The sequence below is a fragment of the Grus americana genome, chromosome 3 (genome assembly GCF_028858705.1).
Source record: "Grus americana isolate bGruAme1 chromosome 3, bGruAme1.mat, whole genome shotgun sequence".
NCBI classification, from domain to species: domain Eukaryota; kingdom Metazoa; phylum Chordata; class Aves; order Gruiformes; family Gruidae; genus Grus; species Grus americana.
Genome location: NC_072854.1, coordinates 54,951,811 through 54,973,306, shown reverse-complemented (window position 1 = coordinate 54,973,306; position 21,496 = coordinate 54,951,811). Strand labels below are relative to the sequence as shown.

The following is a 21,496-nucleotide window of genomic DNA, read 5'->3' as shown; positions in this document are numbered from 1 at the left end:
ATGATCCCTTGACTTGCCCACGGTACGTGTGGGATTATTGTGTGGATTTTTTTGCCCCTCATCAATCAGGTATCAACCTGGATTGTATCTATTTACAATCTGTTAAAGCTTTAACTGAGAGCAGGAGTGGAACAATACTAATTGTTTCAGCTTCTCCAGAACAAGATCAGCCCCAGCAAACAATCCAAGTTTGTGTTGGACAGTAATCCAGGGAGATTGAGGGGAACCAGAGAAATTCCTGCATTAGGGCATAAACCAAAAAGAAAGGAAAACACCACAGCTGTCCCATGGCCAAATTTGCTGTCAGTACAGTCACCGAAAAAATACTGATGTTAACACCCAGATCTGTAAGCAACGATACATTCAGTTCTTCACATGGACAGAAACACAGATCTCTGACCTGAACCACAGAAGTGAAACCTATCAAAAATCTTCAGGGATCCAAAAGTGGTCATCCACCACTCATAAAAATAACTGACCAGGAAGCTCAAGCACAACCTCATATTTGCTAAAACTACTATTTGGATAAACTACAATGTCTTCTTTTTTTTTTTTTTTAAAGAAAAATCGCAACCCAAAGAGGCTTTAGGCCCTGATCTGGAATTTCTATTATCACTTCCATCTTTTTTCAATAGGATCACAATGAAGAACTGAACAATGGGAGATGTTTTCTGTCTGGATTTGTTAATCTTTTATTTGTCTTCAGGAACAATACAAAACTCTACTGCTTTATGCTTATGTAGAAGACACTACAACACCCGTTTTCTTCCTTACCTCTGTCTGCTTGTGCTTTTGGTGTTCCAAATACAACAGCTTTACCTGCTACAGGAAAGGAGAAGGTGTAGTGAAGCAATATAGATGGACTGTGCAGCACCTCTCCACAACAGTACAGGCAAGGGACAGTATAACAGCATGCAAGGATGACACAGGATCGCTGTGGGAAGCAGGACTAACGAAGAAACACGTCCAGAAAACTCCCTATGTCAGTGCGATCTGCCTACCCAGAAAGGGCCCTGGTGTGACCACTCCCAAGGTGATCAAAATGGTGGATGCTTTGGTCTTAAGAAATTATTTCAGTAACTGAAGCCACAGTCTGGCCCAGCAAGATCATGGAGCAGATCCTCCTCCTGGAAACTATTCTCAGGCACATAGAAAATAAGGAGGTGACTGGTGACAGCCAACATGGCTTCACTAAGGGCAAATCATGTCTGACAAATTTGGTGGCCTTCTATGATGGGGTTACAGTGTTGGTGGATAAGGAAAGAGCAACTGATGTCATCTGCGTGGACTTGTGCAAAGCATTTGCACATGACATTCTTGTCTCTAAGTTGGAGAGACATGGATTTGATGGATGGACCACTCGGTGGATAAGGAATTGGCTGGATGGTCACACTCAAAGAGTTGCGGTCAACAGCTCGATGTTCAAGTGGAGAACAGTGACAAGTGGCATTTCTCAGGGGTCAGTATTGGGACTGGTGCTGCTTAACATCTTTGTCAAAGACATGGACAGTGGGATTGAGTGCACCCTCAGCAAGCTAGTTGATGACACCAAGCTGTGTGGTACGGTTAACACACTGGAGCTTTAATGGTAACAGCTTTAAACTGTAAGAGGGTCGATTTAGATTAGATATCAGGAAGAAATTCTTTACTGTGAGGGTGGTGAGGCACTGGAACAGGTTGCCCAGGGAGGTTGCAGATGCCCCATCCCTGGAAGTGCTCAAGGCCAGGTTGGATGGGGCTTTGGGCAACCTGGTCTAGTGGAGGGTGTCCCTGCCCATGGCAGGGGGGTTGGAACTAGATGATCCTTAAGATTCCTTCCAACCCAAACCATTCTATGGAATTGCTGATCAAAGTGCTCCCTCAAAGGCATGGCTTCTGGGAAAGTAAGTGCATGGCTGCTGGCGCTAGGGAGAAACAGCAGAGAAAAAGAGAGGCCACAGAGTGTCAATAGGCCTCCCCGGTCACATTAACCAAATAAAAACAGCTATTCACAGGGCACCGTATACAGAAAGGCTGTAATACAATGCATACCATCACAGATGCACACAGCCACAGATCAATTGCTATTTTTCTAATCAGCAGAGAAGTTACTGCACACCCTGCCAGGAGACAGAAGTGAATCATAAAGCCCACAGTGGCACTGCCACAAACTAGATATAATGATTTTAGACCCGCTGAACACACACCTCTATTTCAGTTACTGTGGAAAAAGCAGCATAGGAGATAAGGCTCCTATTCCATCAGGGAAACACATAGTATGCTTACATTAAGGTTTTTTGCACAAATGCCCATCCTCACTGAACTCAGCCCTATCTAAAGATAAAGAAATAACAGGTACAACAAGGAGGACTGTTGTCCATTTAGGGCTGCATCACACCTCCACCAGCACAACACACAACAACAAGTACTTACAGGCCTAACAGCACTTTTTTTTTTTTTTCTTCCCCCCCCCCCCAGCTCCATCCAGACTCTTGTTCCTCTCTAGGTACAATCATATCACTTCTCCCCTATTTGAGTGAAGAATTGGATACAGCTGACTGTTTATCTACTGGTCTCAGCTGGGGTCATCACCACTCTTTGAGGAACATCAGCACTAGGGTTTGTAACAAGGGAGAAGGCAGGGCAGCATGAGCAGCAGGAAGTTAAGCACCCTGGCAACATGCAGTTAGTTCAGGCATGGTATTATGATACACATGAGCCAAATAAAAAGCTTGTGACCATAGAAAGAGATACTTTCCCTTCCTTCTTCCCAATTTCTTTTACTTCCAATCCCTATTTTCCTCATGTCCTCTGCCCCTGCTCCTCCCTGTTCTGCTCACAGACTCCCTCCTTTCCCCAGTCCAGGCTCTAGTCTAATCAAAAGTTAGCTAAAGACCCAGCAACAACAACCTTTTTCAGCCAGGTTAATTCTCTGCTATTTTAGTGAGCTGACTGTGAGATGTGACAGGAACCAGATCTGGCTTAGCAAAAGTAGAAGGAGCAATTTGGCCAGGGGCAGAAAAGAGACAGAAGTGAGACCTCCTTTTGGCAGTTGTGAAACTGATTTAAGAACAAACTCATTCCTCAGCCTTAGCTCACATTCATCTTACCCAGTTCTGTGAAACGGCTGAGAGGGTGAATCTTCACATCTGGTAACTCACTACTCTCTCCTAACAACTTCTAGGTATTAGTTCAGGAGTCGCTGATTAGGAAGTGGTTTCTCCCCACAGCCACTACCTTTTTTTTTTTTTACAGTCTCCTATTAAACTAAATCAATATGTGGGTGTGCATGGGCATTGTTCACATAGTGCCATATATTCACGTTGTAAGTATCCCAAATAATAGAGTCAAGATGCAAATCTCAAAAATTATTACAGGCTCATCTCTAGCACATCTTTAGCTCTTTCCCCCTCGTTAGCAGATTTTCACACACAGTGTAGTGAGCTTCAACCAGGATCAGCTCTTCACCAAATGATCTCTCTTATGTTGCCATACACACGCCTCCAATGAAATCAGCATAACACGTCTTAGGAGGCCTGGAAGAACGTTAGCTCACTAACACAACTTCAAACCCCTGCGATGGCCACATCTTCTGTGTTTGGGTAACACGGTCTGTGGCATGATCTCCAATATCAGGAGAGCTTCAGCAGCCCCAGACCCACTCACTCTCTCCAGACACTTGTACCAGCCTCTTCACTGTGCTAGTCTATGTGTTTGTAGCCACATGATAAACTACACTGGAGAGAAGATCCATCTGGAAATACCAACCAACAACAGAAGCTTTTTTCCCATCTGGATGAAGCCACAACCTGGCCTCCATGCCACTGTGCAAACAGCTCCACCAGCACAACAAAGGGGGAAGAGGCTGGGGACAGGGACAGGAGTAAGAACGAGCAGCTGGGAGTGGAGCAAGGAGCTCTTTTGCCCACTGCCAGAGCCCCCCACTGCAGCCCCAGCCTCATCCAATGCTGTTTTCAGTGCCAGGCTGCTTGTCGGGGTTTAACCCCAACCAGCAATTAAACACCACGCAGCCACTCGCTCCCTCCATCCCTCCAGTGGGATGGGGAAGAGAATCAGAGAAAAAGCGAAACTCGTGGGTTGAGATAAAAACAGTTTAATAGGACAGACAAGGAAGAGAATAATAATAATAATGATAAAAGAATATACAAAACAAGTGATGCACAGCACAATTGCTCACAACCTGCTAACCAATGCTCAGCTAGTTCCTGAGCCGTGGTACCCTCCCCCCGTCAACTCCCCCAGTTTATATACTGAGCATGATGTCACATGGTAGGGAATATACCGTTGGCCAGTTTGGGTCAGCTGTCCTGACTCTGCCCCTTCCCAGCTTCTTGTGCACCTCCTCACTGGCAAAGCATGGGAAGCTGAAAAGTCCTTGACTTAGTATAAACATTATTTAGCAACAAACAAAGTATCAGTGTGTTATCAACATTATCCTCATCCTGAGGATAATCCACCTGAGCCACTTCAGTCTTAGCAGCCTGATCCACCGGCTGGTTGTTCTGATGTTCCTCAGTGGCCCGACTCTTGGGTATGTGGGCATCTACATGACGTACCTTTACAACCAGATCCTCTAGCCGGGCAGTAATATCTTGCCATAATTTGGCAGCCCAGATGGGTTTGCCTCTGCCCTGCCAGTTGCTCCGTTTCCACTGCTGTAACCACCCCCACAGGGCATTGGCCACCATCCACGAGTCAGTACAGAGGTACAGCACTGGCCACTTTTCTCTTTCAGCAATGTCTAAAGCCAGCTGGATGGCTTTCACCTCTGAAAACTGACTGAATTCACCTTGTCCTTCAGCAGCTTCTGTGACTCACCGTGTAGGACTCCATACAGCAGCCTTCCACCTCTGATGCTTTCCCACAATGCAACAGGACCCATCAGTGAATAGGGCATATTGCTTCTCATTTTCTGGTAGTTTTTTATACAGTGGGACCTCTTCAGCACGTGTCACCTCCTCCTCTGGTGACATTCCAAAATCTTTGCCTTCTGGCCAGTCCATGATCGCTTCCAGAATTCCTGGGCAACTGGGGTTTCCTATTCAAGCTCACTGTGTGATCAGTGCAACCCACTTACTCCACGTAGCATCAGTTGCATGATGTATAGAGGGGACCCTCCCTTTGAACACCCAGCCCAGCACCAGCAGTCAGGGTGCCAGGAGGAGCTGTGCTTCAGTACCAATCACTTCTGAAGCAGCTCGAACCCCTTCATATGCTGCCAATATCTCCTTTTCAGTTGGAGTGTAGCGGCCTTGGATCCTCTGTATCCTCGACTCCAAAACCCCAGGGGTCGACCTCGAGTCTCCCCTGGTGCTTTCTGCCGGAGGCTCCAGGTAGGGCCGTTCTCCCTGGCTGTGATGTAGAGCACGTTTTTTACATCTGGTCCTGCCCAGACTGGCCCAAGGGCTACTGCATGAACTATTTCCTGTTTAATTTGTTCAAAGGCTTGTTGTTGCTCAGGCCCCATTTGAAATTGTTCTTCTTCTGGGTCACTTGATAGAGAGGGCTTACAATTAGACTGTAATTTGGAATATGCATCTTCCAAAAACCCACACCACCTCCTTTTTGCTAGTCGGTGGAGACATAGCTGTTATTCTGTTGATCACATCCATCGGGATCTGACGATGCCCATCTTGCCATTTTATTCCTTACAACTGGATCTCCTGTGCAGGTCCCTTGACCTTACTACGTTGTATGGCGAAATCAGCTTTCAGAAGGATTTGAACTATTTTATTCCCTTTCTCAGAAAAAACTTCTGCTGTGTTGCCCCATATGATGATGCCTTCACTGTATTGCAGGTGCTCCGGAGCTTCACCCTGTTCCAGTGTGGTCTGGATCAGCCCATGGCAAATGGTGGGGCTGTGTTTCCACCCCTGGGGCAGTCGATTCCAGGTGTACTGGATGCCCCTCCAAATGAAAGCAAACTGTGGCCTGCACTCTGCTGTCAAAGGGATTGAGAAAAACACATTTGTGATTATTAGTTGTGGCATACCACTTGGCTGCCTTTGACTGCTGTTCATATTGAAGTTCTAGCATGTCTGGCAGAGCAGCACTCCTGGACAGCGTGACTTCATTCAGACCACGATAGTCTACCATCAGCCTCCACTCTCCATTGGACTTCTGCACTGGCCATATGGGACTGTTAAAGGGTGAGTGCGTTCTGCTGATCGCTCCCTGGTTCTCCAGTTGACGACTCAGCTTATGGATGGGAATCAGGGAGTCTCGGTTGGTGAGACATCGCCTCTGGTGTACCATTGTGGTAGTGATTGGCACCTGTTGTTCTTCGACCCTCAGCAACCCCACAACAGAAAGATCCAACGAGAGACCAGGCAAGGTAGACAATGGTTCAATTTCCTCTGTCTCCAAGACAGCTATGCCAAAAGCCCATCGATACCCTTTTGGGTCCTTGAAATACCCTCTCCTGAGGCAGTCTATGCCCAGGATGCATGGAGCCTCTAGGCCTGTCACAATGGGGTGCTTTTGCCACTCATTCCCAGTTAGACTTCAGCCTCTAGTACAGTTAGCTCTTGGGATCCCCTTGTCACTCCAGAAATAGAGATGGGTTCTGCCCCTTCATAGCTGGATGGCATTAGGGTACACTGTGCAACAGTGTCCACTAGGGCCTTGTACTCCTGTGGATCTGATGTGCCAGGCCATTGAATCCACACTGTCCAATAAACCCAGTTGTCCCTTTCCTCCACCTGGCTGGAGCAGGGCCCCTAATCCTGCTCATCGTATTCATTACTCACTTCTTGTAAAAATGACCTTCAAGAGGATCATACATACGATCAGCTCTTCTACTCTGTCTGGGGAACTACCTGCTGGAAACCGGAGCGGCATTTTTCCTGGAACAATCTCATTTTGTGATTGTTTTTCCTTGCAACTCGTGTTCCTGTGCCTCTGAGGTTGAGGTAGATTTTCCAATTACTAGTAATAAAATTAACTCCATCTCAGCTGAAACCAGCACACCGCTGCAGGTGCTCTCAGGACACCTTCCCTTGTATTCTGACAGTAGGTACCTCAGGAGAGTTAGACGCCTTTGAAAAGATGCCACCCCCTTGTCTCCCAAAGCCCACACAAACTGCACACATTAGTCATTTTGTTTCCTGGCAAACATTTGCCCATAAAGTTTCACAGAAGCACTACAGTAACTGCAGACCAGATGCTTCTCAGTACTACACTGTATTTTATAGCACTGTATAGCATTTTACAAGCATTAACTAATCAACAGCCCTTCCAGGTAGTTAAGTTTAATTATCCCCATTTTACAGGTGCTGAACCAGACCCAGGGAGGTTGAGAGATTTGCCCAAGGCCAAAAAAACAATTGGTGTCCAATCCTGGACTGTAAATCAGGAGCTACTTTATGTAACTTCTTCCTGAGCCTCTCCCTGCAGCAGCAGATGACTTCCCTTCACCTGCTGCTGCTGTACCAGCTTCTCCTGGAAAAAAAAAAAACAAACAGGCAAAAGATGACCACTCCCTGTCCTTCACTGCAACAGGTTGGTCAAGCTGCTTTTTGTCCACCAGCTCTCCTTAGTCAAGCACAGTCAACATAATACAAATCATCATGCTCTGGCTTTGGTCCCAAACTCCACAAATGAATCAGGCAGGCAGTATTCACAGGGCATCTCCCCATCTTTCTAACTCTGATGCCTACTTCTGCATCATACTTATATATGACAGTGGGTTTTTTACCCTCAGTTTCCCCTTATCATGGGACTGGTCTTTTTGTGTGTACTATTATTTATCAGGCTTGAGCTTTTAATACTCAGCAACTGCAGTGGTGCACAAGTGGCAGCTACAGTAGGAACAGTAAGTCCAGACCAAAAAGCCGTGAGATGAGCAGTATACTGAGTGGATACAGCAACTTCTACTCGAAAACAACGAAGAAAGACTGGCTGGAGAAGAGTTAGTTTTAAGAAGCTTCACCTTACAGACCCACTGGATGAAACACTATCTCTGTGCACTTGCAGCTGCTGGAGATTTCTCCACAGAAATGTTTGGTGAACTGCTTTGGATTGGATTTAAAGGCTGGGCTGAGGTCAAGTGGTCTCTGTAATTCTCTTCCCGAGAGTTACAGACTATTTCTGGTCCATCCAAAGGAAGGAAGGATGGTATATCCAAGCACCACTGGTGCTGCGATGGCAATAGAAATGCCAGTGTTAGGACTGCCTGAAGACTGATCTCTCCCTACTGTCAGTGCTCTCTACCAGTCTTGAACTGGCAGCGTGGACAGAGGTGACCAAACAGCTTTCTTCCCCCATACTTGATCTGGCCCCTGCCTCTCTCACTTCCCACCATGAGCCTTCAGCAGGTCCTGTCTGATGCTCATCCTCTGGAAGCAAGTGAACAAGCCCCGCATCAGTTACCCATTCTGGCTGGTCTTTGCTACTGCTCCTCAGATAAGCACCGCTGCTTCTGGAAGATAAATGCACGCATGGCTGCTGCTCAAAGAAAAGCATGCAAATACACTCCATTTGGCAGGCAATTTAGTTGTAAGTCACATTTGTACCTTTGTTCCCTCTCCCACTTTGGGCCTGCCACACAGAACAGCAGCCAAAACACATCTCAAAGATTAGGTCTGGTCTCTTGCAAACACCTAAGTTGTCAACTAATGGCAACAACTACAGTGTGGTCATGACTCATTTGATGCCTGATGAATGGTATTTTGCTAAAACAGAGCCCACATACCTGGAAGAAAAATAATCATTAAAGGACAAAGAAGAAAGACAAATTTAAAATTGTCAGAGTGTATGCTTCAAAATAAATTGCAGCTAAATACCCTCAAGTGTAACAGTATTTTGGATGTTAGTAAGACCATTCATAAATGAGAAAAGAAATTGGTATTGATTCTGCAGGCTCATGTCTCAATACATCTATAGGTTGTAAAAGTGTAGGAATAAATCTAATAAATTAATCTAGCTGAGTAATAATAAGTTCCATTAACACAGTAATACCTACCAAATCAATATGTATGAACAATTTCAGACATCAAATGTAACAGAAATTCTTATACGAGTTAGAATGTGCTAGAATTTATTTATTTATAGTGGGATGTTACATTCAGGTAACATCTGTAGTTCATCTTAAAAGAGCATGCTTATACACACACACAGACACAGAGCCCTTTTTTCAAGTGAATTATTAGGGAATTATTTGGTGTCTTAAACTCAAATAACCTCTTTACAACAGGTGAAACTCTGAATCCCAGAGATTTTGCTTGGTTATCTCTTCCACTTCAGGCAACCCTCCAACCACCGCACGGCACCGCATCTCACCCTGACCACTCTGGCTCAGTGCTGGAGAGCATTCTGCTCTGAATGGTTGTTCTAATAAGATGTCACCTTTTTATTTAAATGAGACAAAATCTGGAATTTTCCTCTTCAATGCTGGTAAATGGTGCCTTCCTACATGTATGACAACCATCACACTACCTTGCCCCTGTGCTTCTAGATTAAGTCCTCCAAATGTCCTGGACTCTACTGAATCTCTTCAAAGATGTGATCCCCACTCCTGCCACAAACTGGACCTGAAAAAACATTGAAGTATGCTGTCAAAAAAAAAAAAAAAATACTGGTGAGCACTAAATCAAAGCAAAGCAGCTTTGGTAGAAGAACCTGAAGAGGAGGCAACAAGGTCTCCAGGGCTACGCACAGGTGTTGTCTGCTCTGGGAAGAACTTCTGCAAATGGTGATCTCTGAATTCCAGAAAAACAAAGCATCCCCCTCAGTGCACCAGACACACAACAGCAGGGCTCAGGAATCCAAAATCAGACTGGAAGTTACCTGTGCATATCAGGTGGGTCACGCAGGAAAAGGCGGAACTTCAGTTTGACCATATTTGGGTGCCCACACACTTTTCTTCCACCATGTTAGACGAAGCTTGGGATCTTTTTCCGCCTGATGGTACTTAATCCTCATACCCAGCCTGATGAAAATTATATCTACAATATTAAAGTTTTATTTCTTTCAAGTATCAAATCCTACAACCATTAAAGTATTTTCCAGCTCCCTGCTCAACTCTTCCCAACCTACTGGCTATTTGCTGTCCTTCCTCACTTTCAATCTACCCAGGATGGTCCCTACAGACCACAATATACTGGCAGCAGAGACTTAAAAAAAAAACATAATCAAAAGCATATCATGTCTGTAGCAGCAGCAGAGAGAGAAAAGGAAAGGAGCGACAGGAAAGAAACATTTGTTCAATTTCATTACAGATCTCAGCTTCTAGTAAGAAGAGAGCTGAGAAGGCCAATGGCCCAAGTCAGGCTGCAGAAGCCACTGAAAACACAGAGCTATTTAAACTCCATAAAATACCTGGGCTCAGAATAATCACAGCTTAATTAATTTCATTTTATTAAGTATTTTCCAGCATTTGTCTCATCATCATGGAGACGGGGGAAAGCAAAGATCCATGCAGAAGAATATTGCACCCTGGGATAGCCACAGAGTCACCTGGGTAGACAACTTAAAGATCCAAGTTTTGGTAAAAACAAAAAGCATAGGATAGGATACAACTTACGCCTTATCCCCCTTGGAGCATTAGGTCCCTACCTGCCAGTGACTCACTTCAGGCCCTCCCTGTCTGAAGAGTCCTGAAGAGTGTAGACATAGACATCTACCACCTCTCTTCAGAAAAAGGCAGAGAGAACTCGCTTTCACCTTGCAGCCACCACTCTCGTTCAGCACACCCCCCTTAAACTCCCCCTTCGGCTGAAAGAGTCTGAGCTAGCAGCCCCAAGGCTACATTAAGGATCAGGATTTTAGTTACTAGGCTGGAGAGATCCAGGAGTGAAGCTGTGGAGCTCTCTTCCTCTTCAGTACAGTTGATGAAGAGGCATCAGAGCATGAACAGACTCCAGGTATCTCCCTCCCATGCTGCCAGAGGTTTCCTCTCCATTTCACCAAATGGTGGAGGAAACATTTAGTCCCCTCAACTCATTTTCCATTTCTACCAAACAGAAACCAGAAAAAGTCAGATCACATCAAAACATTTGCCAGATGAGATAAAGCAATGAGAATGAACATGGCACTGAAGACAGCACCATTTTAAAATCCATGCAGCCCGATACAAGACATTAAAGAAGGCTTCTGGACACAGGCGTGACAGTTTCTTTGACAAATGAACACCAGAGAGGGCTAAGTAAACTAATGGCCCGCACAATAAATGCTTCAAAATTTGTTTTCGTACCATCATCAGCTAATACTGGCTTACAGGTTGCAATTAACACTAGGGCTTGCGAGATAATAATTATGGTCTTACTACTGGACATAAATTACCTCATTTATCTGTATTAGAGATGCAGCAATCTGTTTCAAGCATAGTGTGCTTTCATAAGTGAACACCTTGAAGCCTGAAGTGCCTTGGGAAATGAGCTGGGCAAAAAAGCACTTTCTAGTTTCAAACTCTTAAATGTCAACACTTCTCCTATTTTGCATTAGGACAAAACCTTTTGAGGTTCTTCATTCCAAGAGAACCTCAAAGTTCATGTGTTCAGAGCAGCCCTGAGGGATGCAGCAAAGCAGAGTTAACCCTGAGCTCCTATGTAAGTACTCCCATTACCAGATTACAACGAAGTCTTACTTGTCCTCCATCCAAAAAAATCTAGTCTGGACATAAGAAACCTTTCTGAACATGTGGTCTTGAGAAAATTGCATCCTTCTTGCCAAGGTTTTGACTCATCTACATGTTCTGACAGGAAAAACAGTTATAGCAAAAGAGAAGATTCACCATCTGGCTCTTAAGTTCCTACATGCTGCCATGGGTCAGACCTATCTGAAGGTGGAGCTTGACCTCCTGCATCACTCTGGGAAAAGTTAGTGTAAGGAAGCAACTGACCACCACTGCTACGGAAAAATGAAATTAAGGGTTGAAATTACTGCATCGGCTACATACAGAAGGTTGGCTTAGTGTCACTATTTTTTATAGTGGCACCTACATGTCATCATTTGTCGACAGAACTTTCTGGTGAGATTGAGGGTCATTGAAATTATTTGGCCACCACCATGTACTGTGGCACGTCCAAGAAGCAGGCGCACCCCCTGCAGAAGTATAGCACAGTGCTGCTGCATGGGTGCTGTCACCAAGCACGGCCAGGCTGCGGGGACGTTCCCTCCTCCATCTCTTGCTCTTTAGTTCCAGCTGTACCAAGGAGAATGTGATGCATGGGAGTCAAACCTGCTGCCTCAGTCTTTTGGCGTCTCTGAGAAAAATGCCAGAGAGTGAATATGTATTGAAGAAATGCTTTCTTAAATCATGAGAGAAACCAAGTCAGAGAAAGCTGAAAGACAAGCTTCAAAACTGGCACGTATTCACTAAAAATCCCAGAGAGACAGGTGACAGACAGAAATGAGCAAAGACAGGGCGATTAGGCAGTTCACAACATGAATTCCACAACCACCAATACTTATGCACTTTACAGTCATAGCAATTTATGAGTGCCCATACAGCTGTTCTTGCAACAGGTGATTCAGCTGAGTTCGAGATCAGCTCACAAGCCTTTGAGCATGAATTTTCTGTTGTTGGATTTCGGGGTGATTTTTTTGTATTTTTTTAAAGTCGAGCTTCTTCAGCAAGGTATTTTTCCTATACTTTCCTGGTAATTAGCCTTAATCAGTATTCAAGTGCTGATCTGTAAGGCTATCTGCTGACTTAAAGGAAGGGAACACCTCACTAATAGCCCCAGTGTTTCCCTCTGCCTGCAGAAACAATCACGATAAGGACAGAGACTCCAGCCATCTCCAAAGAGACAGAGCCACAAAGAGCCCTTCTGATTGCTGCTGGCATCTGGCCTTCCCCTCATTAGCACATTAAAGCTGCTCTGTCCATCCCATAAGAGCCACTCTGTCCATTCCTCCAGCTTGCTCTATGGAGCCATTTACAGTGCTGCTCCTTTGAAACCCCCCCAGTTCAAGAGGCAGTAACCCCTTCCCAAAGCCCACGGCACAGCCAGTGTCAAAAATTCCCACTCACAGACAGGCACCCAGTAAGTACCAGCCTTCTGAGTGTCATAGGTAGACAGACACCCACATATTTCGCCTTGCCAAGTTGCCCCTCCTAGGGAAAGTCTTTTCCCAATCAGTATGTGGGCTGGTGGGTTTAGATTACAGTGCACTTACCATATCAAAGCACTCCAAACAATTCCTGTTTCAAAACAGGGCCGGCAAGGCTTGTATTTCCTAAGGTGCAAATTCTCAGGGGCAAAAGCGAGGCAAGGGAGACAAAGCTTTCCAACACTGACTCCAACACATGTTAGGAAACCACACTCAGACACTTTGAAACCATACTTGGACAGACTTCCAGTACCTGCTATAGCAGCAACAGGGAAGCTTTATGTACTTTAGCTCATCTTCACTCCTAAATCATAGAATCATAGAATGGTTTGGGTTGGAAGGGATCTCAAAGATCATCCAGTTCCAACCCCCCTGCCATGGGCAGGGACACCCTCCACTAGACCAGGTTGCCCAAAGCCTCATCCAACCTGGCCTTGAACCCTTCCAGGGATGAGGCATCCACAACCTCCCTGGGCAACCTGTTCCAGTGCCTCACCACCCTCACAGTGAAGAATTTCTTTCTAACATCTAATCTAAATCGACCCTCCTTCAGCTTAAACCCATTACCCCTTGTCCTGTCACTCCACTCCCTGATAAACAGTCTCACCAGCTTTCCTGTAGGCCCCTTCAGGTACTGGAAGGCCGCAATCAGATCTCCCCGGAGCCTTCTCTTCTCCAGGCTGAACAATCCCAACTCTCTCAGCCTGTCCTCACAGGAGAGGTGCTCCAGCCCTCTGATCAGCTTCGTGGCCCTCCTCTGGACTCTCTCCAACAGCTCCATGTCTCTCCTGTACTGGGGCCCCCAGAGCTGGACGCAGTACTGCAGGTGGGGTCTCAGGAGAGCAGAGTAGAGGGGCAGGATCACCTCCCTTGACCTGCTGGCCATGCAAAGCATTTTAAGTGTATGATGGCATGCCAAGAAGTGTGCATTCACTGAAATAAGTTGCTTGGAGAGGAAGGGGAGGAGCATCTTTTTCTCGTGTTTTACAGGTATTTCCCTTATGCATCCAAATTATTGGGAATGTAGCTAATTCGCAGAGGTCACATGCTTTCAAAATGGTGATTACAAGTAAACTAACGAGAAAAGGAAACAGTGGACAATTTTTCAGGACTTGATTTCTATATCCTCTGCCAGGATGCTTTCCTACAGGCAGATATGACCTTCCCACTTCCCCAACCAAAAGAGTAATACTAACAGGTACAAGAAAGCCAACCTAGTTGCTTTATCTATGCTCTGAACTCATTTTCTTTGACTTACTTCAGAATGGTATAAATATTTTTACCTAAAAGGCGAGCTACAGCTATCTGAATTGGGCTCAAACTCATTCCTCTACAGTCACTGTTATTCTGGGTAGACTTGGAGAAGCTATTTGTACTTTTTAAGAATAAAAATCCTAAAGGAAGCCAATCCTTTTGTTTTGAAGAAGAAAGCAAAGCAACTGAAGGTTATGAATACTCACTCTTTTTTTGGATTCCAAAAACGATATGTTTGATCCTTGACTTGCTTTTCATTAAGGAAAAATGCCATAAATTATTTGGTTTGTTTGTCTCTCTGATCAGCCAAGTGAAAGACATTGCTTTGGGGCAATGAAATATGTTGCCTCAATTTCATTATTATTCAGTTTCAGGTTCTTTTTAGTACATAAACTCTCTCTGTCTGATTTACTACGTGGATATGCATTATTAGGAAAAAAAATCATTAGGTTATAGCTTTTGATACTTGCAATGTCATTTAAACAGCTTTCATCTCTGAAGAATTAGTAGCCTTGACACACGGTTCAAGTTCAAAGTTAGTCAGCTAGTGGGCCAAATTCTTCCTCAACCACATTATCAGGGATGCACTGAGCCTGTAACATACTAAAAAGGCAAAACTTTTACTCAGACTATACCGAACAGCTGGGCTTTCTGAGAAGAAGAATCCAAATTGGTTTTCTTCATATAATTTTGTTCAATAAATCACTGCCTAGCTTAATGAATTATACTTATTAGCAACATTATTTTTTCTTCCTTTTCCTAAGAACGGTAGTGGTAATTACACCATACACTGGCTTTATGCACAAGCCTAAAATTTATCTGAGAAAGTGAGTAAGTGGGCAAAGAAGTGGAGGGAGACTCACACTGCTCCAGAGAAAGCTTTCGCAATTCACTTGTGCAGAGAACATAACTACAAAGCTATTTAAAAGATGGCATGGGACTGAGTGCCTGAAATTACTCTTACTCCATTTTCTGAGATCAAGTTGAATATGACTCTAATATTCTGATATGATTTTTAGGAAACTTCTGAAAAATACAAAGTGTCATCTAGCAACAGAGAACATGAAGCTATCCTTGAAACAGCAAGATAAGGCACGGCTAGATTTTATAGCTAGTATGCCTTAAGAAAGTACTAAAAGAGAGAAGTGGGTAGACCCAGAAAAATGTATGTGCTGTCCAGCTTTCTAAAAAAGTCCTCATCAAGGAAACCAATACAACAGCAGGGCCTTAGACATTACTTTGGAGACCTGAGTTTATTGATGCGGTGTCGTGGTTTAACATGGCCACCAGCTAAAACAACCACACAGCTCTTCACTCACTGCCCCCCCGCAGAGGGATGAGGGAGAGAATCACCAAAAAAAAAAGTAAAACTCGTGGATTCAGATAAAGATAGTTTAATAGGACTGAAAAGAAAGAGAACAACAACAATATTAATAACAATAACAACAACAATAATAATAGAATATGCAAAACAAGTGATGCACAGCACAACTGCTCACCACCTGAAGCCCATGCTCAGCTAGCTCCCAAGCTGCCCCGCCTCCCAGCCCACCTCCCAGTTATATACGGAGCATGATGTCATATGGTATGGAATATCCCTTTTGCCAGTTTGGGTCAGCTGTCCTGGCTGCATCCCCTCCCAGCTTCTTGGGCATCCCCCACCTTCTCGTTGGCAGGGCAGTATGAGAAGCTGAAAAGTCCTTGACTGCTTGGCAACAGCTAAAACATCAGTGCGTTATCAACATTACTCTCATCCTAAATCCAAAACACAGCACTATAGCAGCTGATAGGAAGAAAATTAACTCTGTCCCAGCCAAAACCAGGGCACATGGCTATGGTATTTTTTGCTTCCCCAGAATAATCTCATTTACTCAGGTAAAATAACTTTGTCATGGTACCTAAAGGTATTAACTCATTTTCCTTGCAGAAACTTAATTTCTCCTCCTTGTCCTGGTGCCTAGGACTACAGAGATAATAAGATAAGCAGGTGGCTGACTTTCATTTAGATAAATAATTTGCAAGAATCCCCCAAAGAGATCATTTGGCAACCTGTTCCCCCTCTGTTTCAGCAATGTTTATTCTCTCCCAGTTCCTCTAAGGAGGTGATGACCAGCCTTCTCAACATGAGATCGATCTGTAATTTAGTTCCAAAGGCTTCAGGGCCCACAGACAACATTTTTCAGGTGATTCTCTGCTCTTGACCCTTCAGGCCACCCAGAGCGTGCAAGGAAGGGAGATAAGCCACCACCCTGTGCTGGGATACAGCCAGACAGAGCGAGTTCAGACCCACCAACAGGTATCTCTGAAATACGCAGGAATACAGGGTGAAGGCATGGACAACCGCAGAGCTCCAAACCGCATGACTGTCTCCTTTTTTTCTTGCTTCCCGCTATAGGTGGGAGGCAACATGGAGCAGGTGAGTCACTGCTTATTAAGTGGTCCTCTACAAGCAGACAGAGTTGGTGGAGTCCAATTTTGGCTTCGCAGAGGCTGTGGGGAAGCAAGCAAGCAATCAAGCAGCCAACATTATTCTTTCTCTCCCCTGCAATATAGCAGGGCAGGGTCAGCCAGGGACACCTGCTGAGCAAATGTCACAAGGAAGGTACCAGGCAGGGCCCTGCAGCTGGGATTCACAGACCACGAGTGTGAGTCACAGGTCCAGGAACATATTTGCAGTACGTGATCACCACGACATTTCCCCTTAATGCAATGGCAATTCAAAGTCATCCTCTCTGGACTTCAAGGATAACAGGAAGCTTGTTCCTGTTGCAGCAGGTCCTGTTCACCATCACTGGCAGCTCAGAATTTGTATCCAAACTACCTCAGTAAATCCCACAATTTTATTGAGCATTTCCAGTCCTCCATGACTCTGATCCTTCAGTTTTGTGTTTTACTTTGGTTTTCTGTTATGGCCAACTTTTTCACAGAGTGCCGTGTTTGCTGTGATCACTGAAATAGATTTTTACAGTCAACCAGCTCTGCTTTCAGTGTGTTCTCTCTCAAACACCCTGGGGGGGGGGTGTTGTTCCAGTGTTTCTCTATTACCTCGGGATCTATTGAGTGAACAGGGAGGAGATGTTGGAAGGTGAAGTTAAAATAAGTTTCCATAGCTTGTAAAGCAATTTTAAGAGGAGCCTTTGAAGGCAATCACCAAGTGTCTGGGTGACCAAACTACTGCATATAAAGTGAGAGAGAAATGATGCTCAGTTTCTGCCAATGTCTATCCCCATTCTCCTTCTGTCTTGTTTCCTCCATGGCCATACCAGAGTCTGTCCTCAGGGAGGGGACAGACTCTCTAGTAGGGCCTGCTGCGATAGGACAAGCAGTAATGGTTTTAAACTAAAAGAAGGTAGATTCAGACTAGATATAAGGAAGAAAGGTTTTATGATGAGGGTGGTGAGACACTGGAACAGGTTGCCCAGAGAGGTGGTAGATGCCCTGTCCCTGGAAATATTCAAGGTCATGTTGGATGGGGTTCTGAGCAACCTGATCTACTTGAAGATGTCTCTGCTTATTGCAGCAGGGGTGAACTAGATGACTTCTAAAGGTCCCTTCCAACCCAAACCATTCTATGATTCTATGATTCTACCAGCTACAAGCAGGTTTCTGGCAACCCCAGCTATTGTCAACCTTTTTATTTTGTTCGTCTGCTGTCTAGTAGAAAACAGAAGCACATGAGCTCAACTCAATAAGTTGACCCTTTCACAAATGCATCTCAAGCAAATAGTGCGCACCAAGTATAGACAGCACATAAAAAGTGCTACCCTTTTCCAGTAGAAAAACATTAATTGAAGAAGCCAATGCTTTGTTTGTTCTGTGCTCCTACTTCTTTAGGGATACAGCATACAGATTTCTTCCTTTCCCTTACATATTTGGATGCTATTGTTTCCATAGAAGATGAAAATAAAAACATTGTGTTGAGATTCATTTCACTGTGCCAGGATTCATTTCACTGTATCAACAGAAATATTGCATGAAAGCCATGATGTCACATGGGCTGAGTCCTTAGTTCCCATGCAAAGTTGAAGGAAACCTAACTCAGGCAAAGCTTCCCTTGATACAGACTTTGGCATGGGCTAAGGAGTCTCTTACACAAAGAAAAGGCTGCCTTAAAATGCCACAGTAACAAGTCTTCTCCCTCTCCATAAATCACATAAATTTGGAAAAATTTGACTCTTGCTTCATGTTTGAGGAGAGCAAAAGAATATGTTCATGAAAAAGTGACTGAGCTCCTGTTCCCTAGGGCGTTCCTCTGGGTGATGGGAGATCTTGTTTCTAGATTCAAGTTTGTGAATCAGAACAGAGATTTGAACTTTGGTCATCAGAGGTAATTTCTATCCTTTTCCCCCTTCAAAAAAAAAAAAATCTAGATATTATAATTTGAATCATATATATATATATGTGACAACAAATATTGATTTGTCTCTTTATCTATGGAGAGTCATATATATGCATACGCATGGTAACTGCTTGAACTATATGAATCAATCCAATGCCTCCTAGCCATGAAGACTGGTCAATTTGATGGCTGCCCAGAGGTCACTGTTACCACCCTTGAACAGGAGGACCTATTGCTTCTGTGTCTGATCCCCTCACCACATCTTCATACATCTCTTGCTGCCCCTGAGAAAACTTCTTTTCTCTAGTGTCTTATTTCAGGACTGACACACACCTCAGGATGACCAAGCAGGAGGAGATCAGAATTTTGCAAGCACAGGACACCTAAGGTGACCTAAGGTTGGATTGAGGAATTAAGTGAATTTTACTATACTGAGATTTGAAAATGCACATGTACAAGAAAATGTGTAATTGAGTTTGAGCTGAAGCTGCTCTTCCTTCTTTCAACTTCTTTTCAATCCTTCTCATGCTGAAATAACAAAGGATAACTATTTCCTCCCTTAGGGATGCTTTTGAGGATCCTCCTAGAATGGTAACAGTTAATTAACTGCATATAATAGCAATGATCTGTGAGCAAATACCTTCATGTATTTGTAACAAAGATAGTAACAACGATAATTTCCTAATGTCTAAAAAGCTTGAAAGAGTCAATGAGTGTCATCTTCTAAATTAGTACAACCAGACAGAAGAGCTGATGTTTTCCTTAGTAGCTCATCCATATTAGCTGTACCCGAAACTAAAGCGGGGACAATGAAGCCGATGCTGCTACGCACCATCCCATTGCTGCTCATAACGCTGCAACTGCTCTATTAAGCACGTAAAAGTCATTAGGCAAAAGCGATGGCTTCAGCTGGCTTTTCAGACAGGAGCTCAGAGGCTCCTTCTGAAGTGCAAGCAGTTAGGCTCTGGATAGATTCTGGTTTGTAGTAAAAACGTCAGCCCTAATCAAATGCAGTGCAGAAAAAAAAAAAAAAACAACTGGCAAAGAGGAGAACATAAAGGATTTAAGTACGATGGTTCCATCGTTTTCTTGTGCGTTCGGTGAAATAATTTACCCGAGTGCCCGGCAGTTTTCCCATCTTTGCACGGACGATTCTGAGCCACACGCACCGGCGGACCGACCAGCTCGCGCCTCGGCAGCATCCCGCTCCTGCAGCCAGAGCATGCTTCTCCCTGACCACGCGAGCTGGTCGGAAATCGGGCAAAAATCCCACACGGGACCACCGGGCACCCCGGAGCATCGGGCCCCGCCCGGCCGCTGCTGCGGACCCCGCCGGGACCGGGGGGCCGCCCCTTCCCCGCCGCCCCTCTCGCCCGGCGCCCGCGCTCCAACTTCCCCGGCGGCGCCTCCGCCGCTGGCCGGGCTGCGGCAGCGGGTACGTCGGCTGCCTCCTCCCCGCCGCCCCCCGCGTGTCCGCGACGGGCCAGGAAAGCCGAAGCAGGCAGGAGGCGCGGGGACTCCGCTGTGGGGGTGTGCCTGCGGGCAGGGCAGGTGCGACCGGCACCGGCACCGGCACCGGCGGGGAGGGACCGGGCCGAGGCCGCGCCTCATGCCGCCGCCTCGGAGGCAACAATGGGCCGGGGGGTGGCTCCGCGCCGCCGCCCCCTGCCCGCGGCTTCCGCGGGGAAAGGCGCTGCCAGCTCAGCTGAGCCGCCGCAGCCCAGTCGGAGCCTTCGCGCCCCCCCGCTCCACCCCGCCGAGGGGGCCGGGGCTCCCCCGACGGCCGCCCCCGGGACCTGCGCGCCCCAGGGCGAGCGGCAGCGGGGCGAGAAGCCGTGCCGTGCCGTGCCGCGCCGAGCCGAGCCGCCGGAGACTCGGTCCATCCCCCTGGCCTCACCTGTTCAGCACTTTCCTGATCCTCTGGCGCACGCTGGAGGAGGGCGCGGAGATGCCGCTCCTGCCGCCGCCGCTGCCGCCCTCCGCCGGCAGGTTCTCGATGGTGGCCACGACATGGCTGGGCTGCGGCGGGTGGTGCGGCGGCGGCGGCGGCGGCGGGGGGTGGCGGTGGTGGCGGTGGCGCTCGGGGGAGAGCATCGCGGCGGGGATGCGCCTCAGCGGAGAGCGGGGCACATCCCGGCGGGAGGGCGGCGGGCGCTGCTGCCGCCGGCGCTGGCTCCCTCGGCTTCCGGGCAGCGCCAGACCCTCGCCCGCTCCTCCCTCACTGGGCTGCCATGCAGCGAGGGGCGGGCTGCCGCCGCCGCCGCCGCCGCCAGCGAGTGCCGCTCACAGTCGACGAAGTGGCAGCAGTTGGGCGACCCTCCTCCTCCTCCCCACACCCCCCGCGCCCAGCCGGTGCCTCCCCCCGGCGGAACCGCCGCCGCTGCGCCGCCTCGATCCCTTTTGTTCCCCGCTTGCCACCGCCCCGTGGACCCCCAGCGAACGGCTGCCGCCGCGGCCCGGCCCGGCCCGTCACGGCGCGGCGGCGGAGCCCCCTCGGAGCCGTGTGTGGCAGCGCCCGCCCCTGCGCGCCGCGATGCCGCCGGGCGAGCGCGGCGGAGGCCGCCAGGGGGCGCCGGCGGTGGCGGCAGCGCCCCCGGTCCCCGTCCACCCCCCCCCCCCCCCCCCCGCTGCCCCGGGAGCCCCGCGGGGCGTTCGGAGCCGGGCGGGATTCGCGGGCGCCCCGGAGGAGCGGGGAAGGGTGGGGGTGGGGGTGTGTGTGGGGTCCCTTCCCGCAGGCTGGTGCCGCCGTCCCGCCCTCGCCCGCTGAGCTCCGCGCTGGGGGGAGAGGGGGCGAGGGGGGAGCCGGGCCAGCGGGCTGAGCGCTTACTTACCCCCAAACTTCACCCTGCT

General features: G+C 47.1%; 1 protein-coding gene across 1 annotated transcript in view; it reads right to left on the bottom strand.

Annotated features, from left to right (window-relative positions):
- The window catches only part of SLC35F1 (solute carrier family 35 member F1), a 262,370-nt gene extending 241,402 nt beyond the window's left edge, over nucleotides 1-20,968 (bottom strand). The window contains exon 1 of the mRNA XM_054819545.1: nucleotides 20,544-20,968. Within this exon, the coding sequence (XP_054675520.1) occupies nucleotides 20,544-20,740 (197 nt within the window). The 5' untranslated portion in view covers nucleotides 20,741-20,968. The remainder of the gene's footprint in view (nucleotides 1-20,543) is intronic.
- Between the last annotated feature and the right edge of the window lie 528 nt (nucleotides 20,969-21,496).